Raw genomic sequence first — 20,542 nt, forward strand, 5'->3', positions numbered from 1 at the left:
TTGCCCAAATCTGTGAAAAATCTGTGGTAATTTTGAAAAATTGCAAGCTCCTCCCAGTATTGAGGATTTTGCATACATTTCTGCAATTGCAAAATTGCAAAATCCTGGAGGGACAGCATAATCATTAATATGGTGACGTTTTCTGTAATTAACATTTATGGAGGAAATCTCCAAACTCTTTTCTCCACTTTCTCATCCAGGAAAATCTTCAGGACAAAGGATTTTGGTTTCAGTGTCTTTTTGTCTTATTAACATCAAGAGAGATGTGGTAACAGAATAACTGTTTAGATCTGCTACAATGTAAGTGATAACAGGATTGACTGCTGTGGATGTTCTACAACATTAAATATGTAATACCATAAAACTATAAACTGTCATTCTTTAATTCTTAAAAAAAAAAAAAGTAAGAATTTTGGTCAAATTGCTGTGGTATAAAGGAATACAGCACCTTGAGACATGCCATCTGGCCCAATGTCATTGATTATTTTAAGAGTTGGCCCTGGTGTATTTTAATCTTAACGATTGTCACAAATAATTATTTAAATGTATGACCTTAAGGTTAAAGTTGTCTCTGACTTGAGAACCCTTGCCATGAATCAGAACATTTTGTCAACCTTCCCATGAATGAATACAAGTTCAGAACGTACCCAGGCCACTTCACTTTTTGCACAATTTATGGCATGACAGGTTCAGTTTTGAAATGAATTAGATTTTCTTTTTGGTCATTAATCCGCATAATAAACCATAACAACAAAGCAAAAACATGTTTTTAGATTTTTGTTTTTGCGTGCAAATTTATTACAAATCAACAACAGAATACTTTAATCTATCTAAGTATTAAGTAATCTAAGTATTAAGAACCTTGGCTAAGGCACATCAAATTTTCTTCAGATGCATCCGATTTGCTTTGATTATCTTGAAAGGTCTCTAGAACTTGTGTGTAAAAGGTCTGACACAGTACATGTCAGAAAAACCGAGCCACGAAGGAACTCCCTGAACCCCTTCACAATCTAAATAGATCTTGGCAAGAGTATAAAGCCATTTCCAAAGCTTTGCATGTCTCCATTTTGAAGTGGAAAAAAATTGGAACCACCAGGACTCTTCTTAGAGCTTCCTGTCTGGCCAAACTCATTAACTGGGATAGAATAGCACTTGGTCAGGGAGGTGACCAAGAACCCAAAGGCCAATCTAACAAGAACTTCAGAGGTCCTCCACAGAGATGAGAGAACTATTCAGAAGGACAACCATCTCAAAAATATTTAATCAATCAGGTCTTTATGGTAGAATGGCTAAACAGAAACCACTCCTTAGTACAAGGCATATGGCAGGCACTTAAAAGACTCTGACTGCATGAGGAAAAAGATTCTCTGGTCTGCTGAGACAGAAATTAACTTGTTGGGCTGAACTCTATGTCTAAACACTATGTCTGCTGAAAACCACATACTGCACATCAACTGGCTAATATACTCTCTCTACAGTGAAGCATGGTTGTGGCAGCATCATAACAATCTCAAGGACACAGCCAAGACAATACTGAAGTAACTTCAGGACATGTCTTTGAATACCCTTGAGTGGGAGACATTATTTGATTATTATAAATGCAATGCATTAATGGCCAAAAAAAGCCAGTCTATTTTTAAATTTAATCTATAAGACAATGTAAAGGGGTCTGAATATGTTCTGAACTGACTGCATTTCTTCTTTATGTATTTCTATGCATAGTCGTGTTCCTGTGTTGTGTTTATCTGGATGTCTGGGTAAAACATGATGATGATGCGTGATATGCAATGTGACATCAGTCTACCATACACTTTTTTGTTTGTTTGTTTGTTTGTTTTTTGTAAAACACCATCACTGCTTTATCCTGCAATCACATTTGAATAAAATCAAAAGACACTGCATTTCACTTCTGTGGGTAGTTTGGAGCCATCTGGTAATTCCTTCTATTTTCATGTTGGTTGGGGCTTATTTACTGGATCACTTTGCACTGATAGCATTTTACATAAAGACATAAAACAAGGGCCATTATTGAAAAGTTCCATGAGACACGACATACACACTTTTTAATTGCTATGTGTGTGTGTGTGTGTGTGTGTGTGTGTGTGTGTGTGTGTGTGTGTGTGTGTGTGTGTGTAATTTGGTGCTCTTTTCTTCTGCCATTTTTCAAGGTGACACTGCGGGGTCCTTCAGGGCTTTCTTTCCAATCCTTTTTGGGATTGAAATTATGATGGAGTAATTTTTCCACCGAAAATTGCCTCTGTCACTTGTGGTCGGTATCTCTATATATTTCTCAAGTGGATTTCTCTCTCTCTTTCTGTCAGATACTATGCCAATCCATTTCTACTCATTAATTCTTAGTATGATGTTGCCCGAGATAAGTTGATTTATCATGCAGATTTGATAACATTATGGGTCTTTAGACTGATTCTGAATAACTCAGTTATTCATGATAATTGACTGATAATCAAAAAAAATAAAATAAAATAGAATAAAATAAATAAAATAAAATAAAACCAGAAAGGTGCTTACGAAAAAAAAAAAGTCATACATGTAACCTCAAATCTCACATGAAAAAAACAAACAAACCTTTTGCTTGCATATACACCTGCTTGTTTCCAGTGTAAAATAAAAAAGGGTTGTGTCATTAGAGATTTACGGGCTGATTCCTCTGAGGAAATGTGTCCTCATTTTTATTTTCAATAGAAACTTCTCTAATTATATTGAAGTGAACTTACTGGTGGTCGATTCAAGGGCAAAAGACTTACATCAGTGTGGTTTAAGCGTAAAAACAGGGCAAGGTGAAATATTTCTGCTGCTATTTTTAACACATGGAGGTACAATCGCTGAACGAGCATGCCGGTTTAAGATGGGGTTGACAGTTACATGGGATTAAACAAATGACAAAAAATAATGTCGTATTTAGACTCAAAATGAGAGGAAAATAGAAAAGAATATTTGACTGAGATTATATAAAAATAACAGAATAGTTATAGAAGAGGAGATTGAGTAAAGTGAAGAGAACAGTGAGAAAACAATATCTGATAAACATACAGGCCTCTCAGAAGAGACCATTGAGAAGATTGCGACAATACAATAATATTACAATAAGAAAATATAAGAAGGAATTATTGAAAACAACTCAAGAGTAAAGAAGAGAAGAGAAGAGAAGAGAAGAGAAGAGAAGAGAAGAGAAGAGAAGAGAAGAGAAGAGAAGAAAGGAGGCAGGGCTTGGGTTTTAGTCAGTACAGTAACGGCAGTAAAGCCTTTAGCCACTACAGACTTCTTTCTGCTTGAGGGTTTTTAGACACCATATGGCGTTCAGAGATGAATCATTCATCTCCTACTGTAATTCCGTTATTCTGCTTTGTGTACGTAACCCTGGACAAACATATTTTCATACAGCTCCTGACCTGCACGTATGGTCTTTTTATGTAAAGACACATCAAATTCACACAGCCATCCAAAACATAACTATTTGACTTCGCAGGTGACCTGACACAGATTTCCAACCCCCCCTTTTTGAATAGGAATACAAAAAGCTCTTTTTTTCAGCGTGAGACCGTCTGCCCTGTCCAGCACACGTCCATTTGTCTGCTCTGGCTTATTGTCCTGCCTGCTTGCTACGGTCATTACATCACAATTATGAGGGGGGGAAAGGAAACGGACAGAAAAAAGAGAGAGAGAGAGGGAAAAGACAGAAATTTAGGTCAGTGGAGATGAGCTCGCGGCGATCTGTCTACCATGGGAGGAGTATACACACACACAAACACACGTACGTGCACACGCACGCACACACATATGCACATGCACACACGGGAGAAGGGTCACTCACATGGATCCTTTCCTCTTTAATGAGACATAGCTGATTACAAGTCATTATTGTATGAGAGTTGTACATCTCACTTAAAACATTAGAGTCTGCTAAAAACTTGAGCTGATTGTACCTAAACAGGAAGTAAATGTCCCAGGCCCTATCACTGTGTTGAGACTTACATCTCTCACTCTTCTACATAAATACATTATTTTCCAATTAGTTTCACTGCAGTTACTGAATAATTCATAGTGATACTGAATAATATGCTTTAAAATGAATAACTGAGAAGTAAAATCTGAGTTTAATGTGTAAAAGTACAGATTATGTTAACAAGGCTTGAGATTAAATCTGGCACTGGCCGGGGACTCTTAATTTACCAGCCACTTTGGTCACCAATTTACCTTAAAATGCCACTCATCCATAGGTGTGTGCATTATAATCTGCGATGAAGCACGTCTCCTTACGTAGGCACATTTTCTTCATTCGTACTGAACCTTCTCCATCCACTTTATCTCACAGCTATATATGGAAACTGTGATTTCTATCCCAGCGAGAGTTTAGTCAGGTCGAACGTGGCACTACACAGTCAGTGTGAACACATCGGGTCAAACAGTGACAGAGCAGACAGCACAAAGATGAAAAGAGTTCAATAGTGACAAGTGAAACATCAAGGTTTGTTAAGACTTGTACCTTGTCAAGGTACAAGTAAATTAAAAACAGGGTTCGATTAGAAGAAAATGTAAGTTAATGTCAATCTTGAATCTAAACAAATGACAAACATCATCCATAAAATTGGCATACCACTTTTCCCTTTCTCTTTGGATGAATGTTATGTGACATCACTATTATTTATATTTTAATTCCATCCATATTTGAGGTCGCCTTGGATCTCTCCTAATCTCTCATCATCTTCATGTTAAACCGAAACCTTACAAACATGGTAGAGCAAGCAAATCCAGGTGAGGAGGTGGTTATGAAGAAATGCATCACGCAACTTTCCATCAGTAATTCATATAAATGTTTCATCTTTGTAGGCTCAACCTTCATATAAAACAAAGTGAACGCTACAAGAATTCTTAAAAAAAAAAAAAAAAAACAGTAGCACAGGTGAGATTCATCTTCTTGTAGTCGTGTGCACTCATGCTAAGGCTCTCATCACGCAGTGGCATATGACGCACTATTCACAGTACATACGGCTGTCATGCAAACTTTTTTTGTGTTCTTGCTGTATCAGCTTTTTCTGAATGACAAGGTACTGGAGATTTCTGGTGCTCAGAAATCTTCATCATACTTACACCACTGTGATGGGTGAAATTAACTTTGTAGAACCTGGAGAAGGTACATGGCGATGCCCAGGTTGCAGCAGTGCTGACCTCTTAGAGCTGAACACCTAAAAAGAAGAGATGCTCCCTGTAGAGTGGTACTTGTCTGGCCCATCTATAGGCCATGGAAGCCTCTGCTTAGACAAGGGTGCCATATTTATGTCAGATGCTACTTTTTAGCACACACGCGCACACACACACACACACACACACACACACACACACACATTGATCAAGAGCAATATTATCACTTCATTCAAAACTTTATTTCACTGTTCTGATTCAGCTTACACATGCTCAGATATATATATATATATATATATATATATATATATATATATATATATATATATATATATATATATATATATTTATATATATATAGTATATCTAAAATATGGCTAGGAACATTTAAAAACGAAAGAAATTATGCATAGTAAACATCCTTTATTATTTTGACCTTTCATATAATCATACATATGTCTGTGCAAACACTGATGTAATCATGTAATAAGCATGTTGTTGTATATAACTACTTTTAACTGCATTATAGGGGGAAATAAAACACATTTCCTGTATGCATTGACATATTAGACTTAATGTTTATGGCAACAAAAAACAACAACAACAACACAGTGATGCTAAACAAATATGATCAAAATATATTATTATTATTATTATTGTTATAACTTAACACCATATAATAAAATAAAGTGACATAAAGTACTACTGAAAATGTTACAACTACCTGTATTTTTTTAAATGCTTATTTTTTATTTTTTAAATGATTTTGCATATTTGGAATTTATACACCGAGCAAAATAAAAGTATTGATACAGTCACAACGAGCCTTAATGACAGGTTTACCAGCTGCGAAGTAAACATTTTTTTAAAAATTGGAAATATATTTTAATGCAATTTTATACAATGGCATCAATGTCACTTTAATTGCTTCTATTTATTTTTGATAGAAACAAAGCTCGAGTCTGAAAGCACAAAATGTTTTTAGGATTATGAGAAGCATACATTCGTAAAAAAATTAAATAATAATAATTTTTTTTTTTTTAATTAAAAAAAAATTGTTCATGCCAAACATAAAAAAAAGAAAGAACTGAAAGAAAATAAAAGAAACAAGCTAGCAAACTACTGTTAGTTTGGGAAGCAGTTTTGCGGAAGTAATTCACCAGAGGGACCCGAGAGGGGCGGGGCTCAATGTGCGCCTCGATGTGGGCGGGGCCGAGAACGTCGGTCCAATCAGCGGCGCGCTCGCGCGGTGCCTCGCGCCCGGCGCGGTGAAAACCTCCCGGCCGCAGGTGTCATGTGAAACGCCGCATGCTCGCTGTGACTGGAGCAGTGTTTGGGAAATGTTTCTATTCTCGCGTCTCTCTGTTGGCCAGTGACACCAGGCGAAAACTTTATATCCAAGGATCTTGGTTTTGTCTTTCTTTCTGTTTTACTTGTTTCTTTATTTATCCTCGTGTGTGTGTGTGTGAGTGTGTGTGTGCGTGAGTGTGTTTCTTCATGCCTGCCGCGTCCGGGAGCGAGTCGCCACCACTATGCGAGGTAAGAACCTGTGTGTGTGTGTGTGTGTGTGTGTGTGAATGTATAATTCATTATAGAGCAGATTCAAATGAATCATGACTCTGATTCATTTGCACAGTGTTTGTTTGTTCCTCCTATAAGACGCTGTGAGACAGTCTGTGGTTTGTAAACATGTTAATGATCCACTGTACAGAGTACCGCAGTGTGAGTGATACTCACAACACAGACTTTTTAAATTATTTATTTCGTTTAATTATATATATATATATATATATATATATATATATATATATATATATAGTTAGCTCCATATTTACAATTTTTGCCAACATCACTGCTGCATCAATACAGTGTTTAATATTAATACAGTGTTTAATTAATATTAATACAGTGTTTAATATACTGTACACTGGTTATTGCAGCACTATAACAGTGTTAATGCAACACTTTCATTTTTATGAAGATCATCAGACAGTAATAACGGATTTCGACCCGCAAAATATAGGCTACTCAATAAAACCTGTAATTTGCATACAATATTATTTTATTTTCTATATCAGTCTGGTTGTATTTTTATATAAGGGTTTTGTAGGTGCCACATTGTGACAGGTGTAATACTGAAAAATCATTTGCGACGAAACAATGAGTATTTATTTATAGCATTAGTTTTTTTGTGTGGTTTTGGGGGATTAAGTACGTTTTTAGAAGGCAAGGTGTTTAGTTTTCACGGTGATTGAAAGCAGTTATTACTTTAAATGTTAATTACCCGTTCAGTAAGATGACTGTACACACTGTAGTGTAAATAAATCCACCTGAGAGGAGATCTGATGCTAACCGTCTCGCGCTTAATCACTGTTTCACACCAGACATGGCCTACTCACTGGAGTTATAACTTTTTTTCAGGTTTAAAACAGTTGTTTACTTCCTAAACATTCCTAGTATCGTTATTTCCTAGTATCTTTATATCGCAGTATCTTTATTATTTGTTTTTGTTTGTTTTTAAACCCCAAGCCCAAGAAATAACCGTTAGCGGTTGCTAAGTGACTAGAGCGACCCGTCGTTATCCAAACCGGCGTCACGCGCTGACCGAGAATGTAGATTACAGAAAACGGACATTTTCCTTTCACTGACGTGTAATATGTGAGGGAAGACGCTGAAATATGTTACAGTAATCAGATATTATCTCTGTCGAAAAACTGACCTTAAATCTGACCTTAAATGTGGAAAACAGAGTTGACATGTTGAAGTCGTCCACAAGGCGCCGCTTCGCGCCCGAATTTCTCACTACAGCTTCCGGTCCGCCGCTTCCTCTCTACTTTAATCACTTTTTCTGGACTTTCTCTGCCGTACAATCACTTCTTCTCCTTTGTAGATTGTGTTGTCTCACTGTTTTCTACATATAAACCGTGTTATATGTTCTCTTGTTCTCTTCAGAAAAACACACCGTGTTTTGTTGTTGTTGTTGTTGTTGTTTTTAAAGTCGCGCGCTACGCGGATGAACACCAGATCAACACAGCAGTGATTCGGTTTATTTTTTGCTCAAAGGGTCCAGTCAATATAGTTTAAGCGAAATAAACACACATTTCTTAATTTGTATCAAATTGAGCCAGACCAATATTATCACTTCATTCAAAACTTTATTTCACTGTTCTGGTTCAGCTTACACACACGAAGAAGAAGAAAATTATATATATATATATATATATATATATATATATATATATATATATATATATATATATATATATATATATATATATATATATACATACACACACACACACACACACACACAAATATATGCTAATGTATGGCGAAGTTAAGAAGGGATAGTAAAAAGCTACAACAACTGTTACGGTAAAAATAAATAAATACATTTTAAAAAAAATAAGAACTAGACTTCTTATTTTTAAATGATGCCGTTAGTATTGTTCTAAAAAAAAAAAAAAGGGGGGACTAAACCGTACCTTTCCTTATCCCTGGGGTTTTACCTGGGGTTTGTATCTTTGACATAGTAATGTTAATGTGGTGTACCATAAATGATTTACAGTGCATACAGTATTTGGACCTTAAGGGCCACTCTTGTACCTTTAGAGTATTTTAAATGTACAGACTGTGCATCTTTCCAGGTGAAACATACACACTAAAGGTACAAATGATGTACTCCTGATGATACCAGCTCAGTGACTAGGAAGATACAGTTTAATACCCTTTTCCTGAAAACAGGAGCACTGTGACACTAAGATAATAATTTTAAAATAACAGGCCTTGTTCTTTCTTTCTTTATTTTTATCCTAAGACAAATATGTATCTGTCATAACATTTGGCTTCATGCATTTTCAATTTTTAACCTCAAATAAAATGAAATATGGGCCTACAATGAAGGTGAATATATTGTCAAATGACAGCCTAACTTTTATAAATCCCCAATAATATTAATTGTAATACTCGAAACATAGACATAAATAAAACATAATAGATAACAAGACAAAGTGTAGTGCCAAAAAAGTTTTTAAAACAATCTATAAAAAAAGACCTAAAAATATTTTCTGATGTATGGAGAGAAACAGTTTGAGGTTTAATGATTAATTATTGAGTTATAATTTTCTATAAAGAGGCAACTATTTTTGTCCCCAGTATTTTTTTTTCTGCTTGTAAAATCAGATATAATTATGTGTATATAATATATAAATTGGTGTTATTTTATTTCTGATTTTATTTGTTATTTTATTTAAAAATCAAACAAATTAATTCATATTTCAAGGATTTTATTTTATTTATTTATTTAAAAATATGGACTTGCAGAATATGTCCATAATAAGTCTAGACGTCTTGATTTTACTTTAAATCAAAATGGAAATCTATAAGTGAGTAAAAGCATTATGATAATTTCAAAATAAAGTGCAGCTTCTGACAGTGTTTAAAAATACTGTCGTTTTTTAAAAGTTTTGTTAGCACTTTTTGTTTGCGCGTTTGAATATGGAAATTATTATGTGAGTAGACATGAACTGACGTGATCTGATGAACTTTCATGAACTGATGATCTTTGTACATTTTTGACCTCATCCTGACAGTTATAATTCTGAACTGACAGTTTAACTCGTGTCTGTCTCCCAAAAGCAGAATTCTTGCTATTATTTGGTGGGAAGTTGGTGACGCTTTGTGTAAGATTCATGGCACCATATTATTGGTGATATATGTAGTGCTGCAACTAACGATAATCTTCATAATCGATTAATAGGCTGATTATTATTTTATTTTTCGACGAAACAGATTTTTTTATGTCAGATTTTCCATACCATTTTTTGTTTACTTAAAATAAAATCCACAAACTGGGTGTTACAAATGAAAACTTTACGTTAAAGTTACATTAAAGACGAAAACTTACCAAAAGACTAAACTGTTTGTCCAATAATGATTAATAATAAAGAAGATTAATAATAAAAGACTCACTGCACCTGACAGTTTCTGTTACTCACTGCCTTCAGGCATAATGTTTTACTTATGTTTACTTTGATCTTAATTTAACATTACAGATCTTAGTTGCGCTCCCACTGTTTATCACCGCGTCCATATTGCGAGTGAGGAGCAACGTGGATCACAGTTAAAAGATCGCTCCTGTTATAATAAACAACAGAATTTACACTGCACGCACGCAAATACGGCATATATCGATAATAAACTTGAATTAAACTAAACCCTTTAAGCAATTTCCCCAACCCCTTGCACACAGTGGAGCATTTTGGATATAAACATAAGTTTTTGCTCGTGCATCACTGTTGTGCTTCCGTGCTACATGTACATTTACTTTGTAAAGTTTGCAGGTCATAGACATATAAATTTATCTGTCTATGTTGCAGGTTACCGTCTTCTTCAGAGTTTCGGTGACTCTGGGCATTCTTAAACCTATCTTCCTCACATTACATGCGTTTGACATCATTTGCTGTCAAAAGGGAAACAGCTCATACTTCCTGTTAGTAAAAAAAAACGCTAGCGTTCCCTTTGAGAGGATACTACCCTTCTAAAATTCAAACACTAGACCGTAATCAGACCAAATAATAACTAATAACCAAATAAACGATAATAACATTCGTTGACAATGATTTTCATAATCAATTATTACTGATTTTCTCGATTAGTTGTTGCACCTCTAGATATATTACATTGTGCTGTGAGTTGTGCAGGAAGATGTAGTCTACATGTTCTGTATGTATCATAAGACTCTCTTTTTAGCAACTGGTGTTGCGTTCGCATATTTACATTTGTGAGGTGTGTTTGCATGTGAGGGAACCTGAACAGTATTCCCCAGATAAGTTTTTGCCTGTCAGTCACACTGCAGCGTTTTCAGTGTGTTGTAGGAGACTCGCAGTGTTCTAGAGGAACAGCTTTCTCTGGTTGCCAGATTGATTCAAAGTACACTGACACAGCATCCGATCTAGTAACTCGAGAACCGATTGCCTTCCAAAAGCCTTTCTCCATTTCACCAGGATGTAATGCTTATACACACACACACACACACACACACACACACACACACACACACAGAAATAGAGAGAGAGGAGAGAGCATATGCGGAGAAAAAAAGAGATACAAAGAGATATTTGGAAATAATTGCAGGGGGGAAAATGAGCAAGCTTTCCGGTTTCTCCAAAGTTTCCTCTAGAGTGAGAAACCTCTATTTCATCCCTCTTTGTGTGTTTCCACCAAACACCGAAGGCCGAAACATAATCTAAACCCGTCTCTGTTGGGCAATACAGCTACTGTATCAGACAAAAATCTATACAATTAGAAAGAAGGCCTGAGCTGCATTGATATTTGAACTTTGTTGATTCTCACTGATTAAGAGTTATAGTGTTTAGGTAATGCACTTGCTCATTGCGAAAGAATTTAAGCACTGATCAGCGCTGCAGCATTAGTGTGTAAAAGCAGGGTGTGTAAACACGGACTTGACTATAGATCGTTATTTCTTTTAAACGCCACGGCATCGGCATTTCTGCATCACAACCAATAATCATCGTCATCATCACACACACACACACACACACACACACACACACACACACACACACACACACACACTTCACACAAGTCCATTCAAACATCTGGTTATTTATGGATATACAGCCTGGAACAGTGGGTGAGTAGAACCAGATAATCCAAAATAAATCGAGTACTGTCAGTCAGGTCGAGTACTCGTCTCTTCAGTCCTTTAGAAAAGGATGAATCATAAATCCGTTCAGAAATGAAGCCTAATCTTATTTTTAATTGACATGTAAAAATGACAGTAGCATTTTGGAAGAAACTTGATTGGTGATTTCTATATAGTGCAGAAAGTTTGGGAATCTCTGTGAGGTCGTGAGAGTTTATGCCCCAGAGATTTTTTCTAATTCTCTTTCTATTGACATTTTATTTATTTATTTATTTAATAGCGCAATCAATGAAATTATATTACAAGGATCTGTGGAGTTACGACAAGGGCATTGGATATAGATGATACTGATTTCAATGTATGGAGTCACATATTCTAGGCCAAAGGTGTATCAGACGTTAGATAAATATGGCTCCGAAATGTAAAGCAATGCAATACAATATAAACTACATGGAGCTGTCATGTAAATGTTGCCTCACATTTAAACTTTGAGCAAACCAGACTTAAATACAAGCTATTAAATGAGATTTGTAAAAAATCTAAAACACTGCTTTGCATGTGCATTAGTACAGTTAATTTGTGTAAAAGTTTAAAGCCAGAACTCACAAAATTACTTTTGATCACGTTATAAAATACCGACCACTTATTTAATCAGTATAATCAGGATCAATCAACAAAAGTGTTTCGTGTCTCAGTGTGAGATAGGAACTTAAAGGGTTAATTATTTTCTCTCCTTTTGTTCAGTTTCAACAGAAGATATTATGAATATTTAGTGTGTCAGAGATAAAAAATGTTTGATTTCTTCATTAGAAATATTGTCATATAGTACATGTAAAATATTAATACAGTTAAAAACACAATTATACCACTTCCAAAGCTTGCGTTTTCTGAATCCAATTCTCTTGTATGACACCCGTTGCCTTTATAACAGCCTCCAGTCACTTTTTGAGAGCCTTTTTTCCCATCTTTAGCCAGACATCATAGGGATGCTCACAGGTATATGATTCTGCGTGAAATGGCTGAAAAGGCAAACTCAATAATGCGCTTCTTCCACCTTCGGTCACTGCTAACCATACATTAGTTGACTAAACATATTTATTTTTGTGTATTTGTGTGCATATGTTTCCCTCTCTGTTGAACAAGGGTGCGTAGCCAAGTGTTTGCCTGCAGTACAACTTCCACGGGAGTCAGGCTCAGAGAGGAAAAGGAAAAGCGTTTTTGCGCGTCCGTTTGGTCTAGTGAGCGGGCATGACGGAGGCTTTAATACAACGCTGTACATGCATGATTGTTTACCCGTGATGCTCTGGGAGGATGGGTTTCACCTGTGGGAGCTGTTTCAAGCTATAGAAAGAATACAGAAGAATGCATACCTGTGCTGTGTGTTAACCTCAGAGTGCTCTACAGTTTCTGCAGCGGTCTAAAGTTTCCACAGTGCCACAGGAGTAGCTGAGAACAAGTGAAGAGAGAAGGAGAGAGGGGGGCTGTACTTGAAGGAACATAGACATGCACAGCGACCATGTTGTGCCACTAGACTTTTATTTATCTCCAACTCAAGTATGCCTGGTTTGGAAAAATCCAACTCGGTTTCGGTCACGCTAACAAAGCTATATTGAGTTAAATTAAGCTGAGAGTATGAGAGAGAATGGACACGTTTACAGCTGCCTAGAGGAGGCAGTCTACGAAAGTTCAGTGACCGCGTAAGCAGGGAATTAATCAGACAAGCAATCAAGGGGCTAAGGGTAATGTTTAGTATGATGCTGCTACCACCACCATGCTTCACCATGGGCACTGTGGTAATCAAGTCCATTTTAGTTCAAGGTTTTAACAAACAAAAAAAAATGTAAAAGGGGGTGAATACTTATGCAAGACATCATGTCCAGAGCTCTTGCATGTGCTCTCTCTCTCTCTCTCTCTCTCTCTCTCTCTGCAACTTCATCTTACTTGCTTCATTATAGGCTAGCTTTACATTAACACACACTCCATAAATGTGACTTGCCAGTCATTGCATCACTACTCACGATTACGTGAGATCCCTGACACACACACACACACACACACACACACACACACACACACACACACACACACACGACTAAATCTCTTTGTGCATTTAATGGAAGTTACTGTTATGGAGTGTGTTGTAGACATTTTTCACAATAATCACGTTATGGAACAGTGTAAATTGCGAAGTGAACTGCTTTCAGCCAGGGTGTGTGTCCGTTTGCGTTTTTTTTTTTTGTCTGTGTGAAAGTGAGATCCGTAAATAGATTCCATAGAAGGGTGTGAACGATGGGAGAGAAAGGGATAGATAAGCAGAGCCTAGGGAGAGGTGGAAGAACGAGATATTAGAGAAACACTCGGTAGATAAGGGTGTTAAGGTAGAACAAGGATGTGTGTGAAAGAGAAAGAGAGCCAAAGATGTGATAGAGCAACTAAGATAGATGAGAATGTAAGGAAATGCCAGTGTGTGTGAGAGAGAGAGAGAGAGAGAGAGAGTGTGTGTGAGAGTGTGTGTGAGAGAGAGAGAGAGTGTGTGTGTGTGTGTGTGTGTGAGAAAGCGTGAGAGAGAGAGAGACAGCTCATGGGTGAAGAGATGTCTGTGATCGTTTTGCGTCAGGCTCATGGGGCCACTTTGGGGAAAAACCTCGTTATCTTGAATCAAATTGTGGCCCGAGGCGAGCTATTAACATTCTGCCCTGGGAGAGAAAGCACACACACACACACACACACACACACACACACACACACACACACACACTTTCAGCAAACCTGGTCCTTGTTCAGGTGCATTCTCAGCTGATTGTTGATATTCTGCAACTAACAGTGATGTTAAACACCTAACGCTTTAATATGACACCAGTGAAGAATGGAGAAAAACAGAAAGGAAGGCACAGAGCGAGGAAGAAAAATTAATCAATCAATCAAACAAACAAACAAATAAACACAAAAAAAAGAAATACAGGAAGGAGGAAATAAACAAAAAAGAGAGGGCGGAAGAAAGAAAGAAAGAAAAACAAACAAACAAACTGAGAGAAGAAGGAAAGAAACAAACAAAACAGAACTAAAGAAATATAGGAAGAAATAAGAAAGAAAGCTAAAGACATGTAGAAAGAAAGAGAGAAACTAACAGAGAGGGAGAAAAAAAAGAAACAACCAAATGAATAGCGAGAGGGAGAACGAAAGAAGAAAGCAGAAATAAAAAAGGAAAGAAGGAAAAAAGAAACAGACAAAAAGAGGGAAGGAGGAAGAAAAACAAACAAAACGAAAAAGGAATAGAGAAAGACACAAATAATGTATAAACGTTTGGATAAACGTGCAAGAAAAAGACTGCAAAGAAATGAAAAAGAAAAATAATGAACAGAAAAGGGAGGAATAAAATGAGACTATAAAAAGAAAAATTACGGGAAAGGCAGAAAGAGAATGAAAAAAAGAAAGTAAGTCCTCGGTGTCCCTCGTTACGTTTCGACACTTCTTTTCACACGTGCATCATTCATATTACACGTGCCGTGTAGCTGAACGCTGTGGGACGCTGTGTCGGCTTGACAGATGACGTCATCGAGGGCTTCACAGGTTAATGTTAAATAGAGGTAAGGGTTAAATAACGCTGCTGTTGTGTGGAGTAACAGCCGAGTCGCAGTTTTTCGGAGTAATCTTTATCTAAACGTAAAAGCTCTAGTGTTCTGGTATTTACGCACGTGCCAGTAAGTGGTTAATATTATTATCACCGACATTTTTAAAACATCACCACTACCCTGTTCCACTTAAGAGGAGGCTGTTAAGTTGGACGTCTGCCAGCATTTGTGCTTCTCACAAAGACCGATTAAATCGCGAGGGAGCCAAAAGACAGCCATCTTCTTCATTTTGGACAAAACCGGAGGTGTCCTTCAGAGATTTCGACGATAGTTTAAAAAGACAGAAGGACAGAACTGTCATTGTCTTCCAAATATTGGATAATAGTTCACGCTGAGTATCATTTGTTAATGAATGTATGGAGTCTTTCTTTTGCTGGACCAATACGGAGTATTATGTAATATTCATTTTTTCTGTGGGGACCAAATGCCTTGTTATAATTAGAATATGGGACAGTTTTGAACTTGGATGGTCTCTATGACAAAAACTGCCCTTTTTTCCCCCACACACTAGTTTTTGGTTAGAAAAATAAATGAGCCAAAAGATTTCTTTCAAATGTGTCAGTTTTCAAGTTGTGTGTGTGTGTGTGTGTGTGTGTGTGTGAGAGAGAGAGAGAGAGAAAGAGAGAGAAGATGCTGTCCCACAAACAGCCAGTTACGACACTGTTGTACCACCCTGAGGCAAGTGTCTTACTAACCTACTTAAACAGTTTAACCCCCCACCACCACCATCACTACAAACACACACACACGCACACACTCTGTAGAGCTGTGCGGTAACAACAAACGCAAACAAATCCTCAACCTAAATGAATTTGAGCAGTTATATCAGCCTGTGACTATATATTACAGTGAGGCAGGACCACATAGTGACTATATTTCACAGTGAGGCAGGACCACATAGTGGCTATATTTCACAGTGAGGCAGGACCACATAGTGACTATATTTTACAGTGAGGCAGGACCACATAGTGACTATATATTACAGTGAGGCAGGACCACATAGTGACTATATTTTACAGTGAGGCAGGACCACATAGTGACTATATATTACAGTGAGGCAGGACCACATAGTGACTATATATTACAGTGAGGCAGGACCACATAGTGACTATATTTTACAGTGAGGCAGGACCACATAGTGACTATATTTTACAGTGAGGCAGGACCACATAGTGACTATATATTACAGTGAGGCAGGACCACATAGTGACTATATATTACAGTGAGGCAGGACCACATAGTGACTATATTTTACAGTGAGGCAGGACCACATAGTGACTATATTTTACAGTGAGGCAGGACCACATAGTGACTATATATTACAGTGAGGCAGGACCACATAGTGACTATATATTACAGTGAGGCAGGACCACATAGTGACTATATATTACAGTGAGGCAGGACCACATAGTGACTATATATTACAGTGAGGCAGGACCACATAGTGACTATATATTACAGTGAGGCAGGACCACATAGTGACTATATTTTACAGTGAGGCAGGACCACATAGTGACTATATTTTACAGTGAGGCAGGACCACATAGTGACTATATTTTACAGTGAGGCAGGACCACATAGTGACTATATTTTACAGTGAGGCAGGACCACATAGTGACTATATTTTACAGTGAGGCAGGACCACATAGTGACTATATATTACAGTGAGGCAGGACCACATAGTGACTATATATTACAGTGAGGCAGGACCACATAGCCTTTGACAAAACCTCAAACGAATTTCAGTTAAAAGGATATGACAATTAAGCTAGTATTTAGTGAATTTCTAGAGTAACCCTGTAAGGGGCAGTTGATTTTTGACAACATACAGTTATCCAGCGTATGATGGATAACCAACTGACACTAGCGCAAAATATCAAGACGTCGTAAAAGGTCACTGTGCTGTACACGCATTTGTGATGTACAGACATCGATCCCCTTTTCCTTCACCAAATCTTTGCGATCTATCTTTCAGTAGAAATGTTTGTGTACATCATGGGCGCACTGTCTGCACTTACACTTCAGCTTATTTTCGATTGAATACCAATTATTTCCTAGAAAACAAGCTCTTGCTGGCCAGTGAGAATTTTTTTTTTAACTAGCCACACTTGGAAACCCTGTCGTTAAATGTCCTGTCCGCTCTACATCCAGCTCTGTAAATGTTCATAGTGCGAGTATGGGGCAGCGTGGTTCCTGCCCTAACTGGCCTCTATTAGCACTTTATAACTCTATAGAAGAAAATGGGGCAGTAAGCACAACATCATGAAAGGCAGTCAAATCAATTGGAACGTTGGCTTATATCTGTCAAATAGCAAAACAGTTAAAAAGGTCGATAATATTTCTACAAAAATTTACGAAGATTAACATTTGTTGAACAGCTGATATCAATAGTGGGGCTCTCCTTCGCCCGCCACAGTTAGATGAGGCAAATGTAGAGTTTTCACTTTCACAAAATAATATTCAGCATATATAGTCACATCCAAAAGTCTGAGTCCACTATCAGGAAGGATGGAAGGAATGACTATGCACAGTATATCAGCATATGAACGGTGTAATAAACAGTAACGAGCCCCTACATTTGCATATGCATATCGTATACTGGACTTCAGCCATAGACAGCCTTCTGTTAGCTTAGTGAAGTAGCCAATCACAGCTCAGTGCTGCAGTCGGGCGCAGATGATGCCAGGCCAGCGGGGGAATGCCCCCAGCCTCATCGACAATTACCCACAATGCCAGGCGGTCTCTGTACACAGGTGTTAGCCAGGGGGCAGGGTTGTACTAACTGACTGAAGCTATGGCTCTGCTGGTGACCTGTGGAACTGCATATTAAAATTTGGCCGTGATTTTCTCAAGGTGCCAACATTTTCCGAGGGTTGTGCATAGAGCTAACACTGCAAAGGGTTCGACCCTCCAGAGGGCTGGATTTTGATGGTGCACCATTCTAACTGTGATTTTATTTTACAGCATGGTTTTTATTCTAGGACACTGACCATTTATAATGGCTCTAGCAATAAGATAGCTGTGCTATGTATGTGATGGCTGTGAAGCTGAATGTCTGTTGGAAAACGTCGTTCCAGCAGCTTTCACAGCAAAAGATCAATTGGGTTGTATCTCATCATATGTGTTAAGTTTTATCCCATTTAGTAATCCTATACGAACCTTCATAGCCTATGTTATCTGACTTTGGAGCAGCCTGAACGTATGGGGTTAGAATTGTTTCATAATACCAAATAAAGAGATTACAATCCACAAATAAATGTAGTGAGATTTTAAATTAAACCTCATTCACAAATGCATTGAATGAGATCCACAAATATATGTTAGTAGTTTCAGGAAAATAAATAAAATTAAATACTTTTGGATGTCGCTACAGTGATGTTGTTAGATGATTAGAACCACTCTCCTGTCGTCATTCCTCCTGATCGACCATCATGGAGAGCCTTCCTAATATGTGCGTTCGGTGCAATATGACTACTAACATATATTTGTGGATCTCATTCAATGCGTTTGTCAATTTGTTTCATTTTTGTCAATCTCACTACATTTATTTGTGGATCACAAATCTATTTATTTTAACCCCATATGAATGTCTCACAGATTTCACCACATTCATAATCTAAATACTGGTAATGCCTGAAGATCCATCATCCATATCTGACCACCCTAAGCGTATGTCTTTGAATCCTACCCCAAGGCAAAAGATCTTAAACATGCATGAGCACCACATGCCAGTCCAATCTGGGGCCTCTCGGTCATATTTGTACAACCACCAATCAAAGTGTACTACTTTCTACACTCCATCATCTAGCGGGTTTGACACGGTCTCTGCAATCTCCAGACCATTCACCTGGCACACATGGAGCACTTCTTTACAAATGTTTAGCCAGATTTACAGAATTTCCATAAAGTCAGCAAAGGAAAGAGAAACCGTTGTATTTGCATGTCTAAGATCAGGGGTTAAATCTTTCTCAAGCAGCTGCATAACTCAATACTGAGTACAAATAACTTTCCCGGTGTAAACATTGACTTAATATAAGAAAAATATATTGAACAGCCGTAAGTAAACAAAAACATGGGGAAGTTTGTTCAAGATTAAATGACAACGCTTGTTCGTGCATTCGTTTACATATGTTTCAGTGATTATGTGGGGGAAAAAAACAACATAAGCTTCAACTTGACAAAATGATGTTCAAGCGCATGAGTTTCGAGCCCTACAGAGGGACCCTTAAGAGTTCTCATTGTGAAGGGTGGAGCCGTTGGAGGAAGTAGAGCGCACAGAAAAAAAACAAACAAAGGATTCTGATGTTTTGTAAATTTAACCTTATTAATTCTACTTGATTATTCGATTTAAATATGTCTTTGTTTCAACTAAATAACGATAAGCAGTTTTGAAATACTTTTGAATAAGCATAGTTCGGTTCATTAAAGTCAATTATAAATCATTAAGTCTGCTTGAGTTCCCGATTGCACATGCCATTTGCCGTGAGAGAGAGATTGTCGAGAGAGGCTGTGGCTTATGAACTCGCTTCGCATAAGGGTCCGAGGAACTTTTAAACTGATCAGAATGGATCGCAGCCTGCAGAGCCTTATGGGCATTGTGTGCCTGGAATCCTGCTATCTGTATAGCTACATCAACATTTCATCCAGAAGTCTTTACTGTATCTTTATAACTGTTCATTGTTGTGGCATTTGGGCAGTTCATTCACACACACACATCTTCCACCAAAGTGTTGTAAGTCAAGAGTACATTTTTATCAGTGACACGATGCCCCTCAACCAGAAACATGGAGTCAAAACATAGGATGTTTGTTCATATGTGTTTCTTTGTGTGTGTGTGTGTGTGTGTGCGTGCACGCACATGTAGTGGAAATAATCCCTCGCCTACACAGCGCATATCTGAGCCTCCGATTAGAATATTCATACACAGCTTTAGCATGTCAACAGGCAAACAGCCAAATAACACAACACTGGAATTAAGCTCATAAAGATTCCTGAGAAACTGAGTTCATGTTCAAAGGATTTTTAATGTTTTAATGCAAGCTTCAGTATCAAATCCATTTTTCAAAATGTGGACTTGCATACT

General features: G+C 37.4%; 1 protein-coding gene across 1 annotated transcript in view; it reads left to right on the forward strand.

The window, feature by feature from the left end:
• Positions 1–6,190: 6,190 nt before the first annotated feature.
• Positions 6,191–20,542, forward strand: part of rorb (RAR-related orphan receptor B) — a 43,025-nt gene continuing 28,673 nt past the window's right edge. Inside the window, exon 1 of the mRNA XM_017451281.3 lies at positions 6,191–6,699. Within this exon, the coding sequence (XP_017306770.1) occupies positions 6,693–6,699 (7 nt within the window). The 5' untranslated portion in view covers positions 6,191–6,692. The remainder of the gene's footprint in view (positions 6,700–20,542) is intronic.

This window comes from Ictalurus punctatus, chromosome 22 (genome assembly GCF_001660625.3).
Source record: "Ictalurus punctatus breed USDA103 chromosome 22, Coco_2.0, whole genome shotgun sequence".
NCBI lineage: Eukaryota > Metazoa > Chordata > Actinopteri > Siluriformes > Ictaluridae > Ictalurus > Ictalurus punctatus.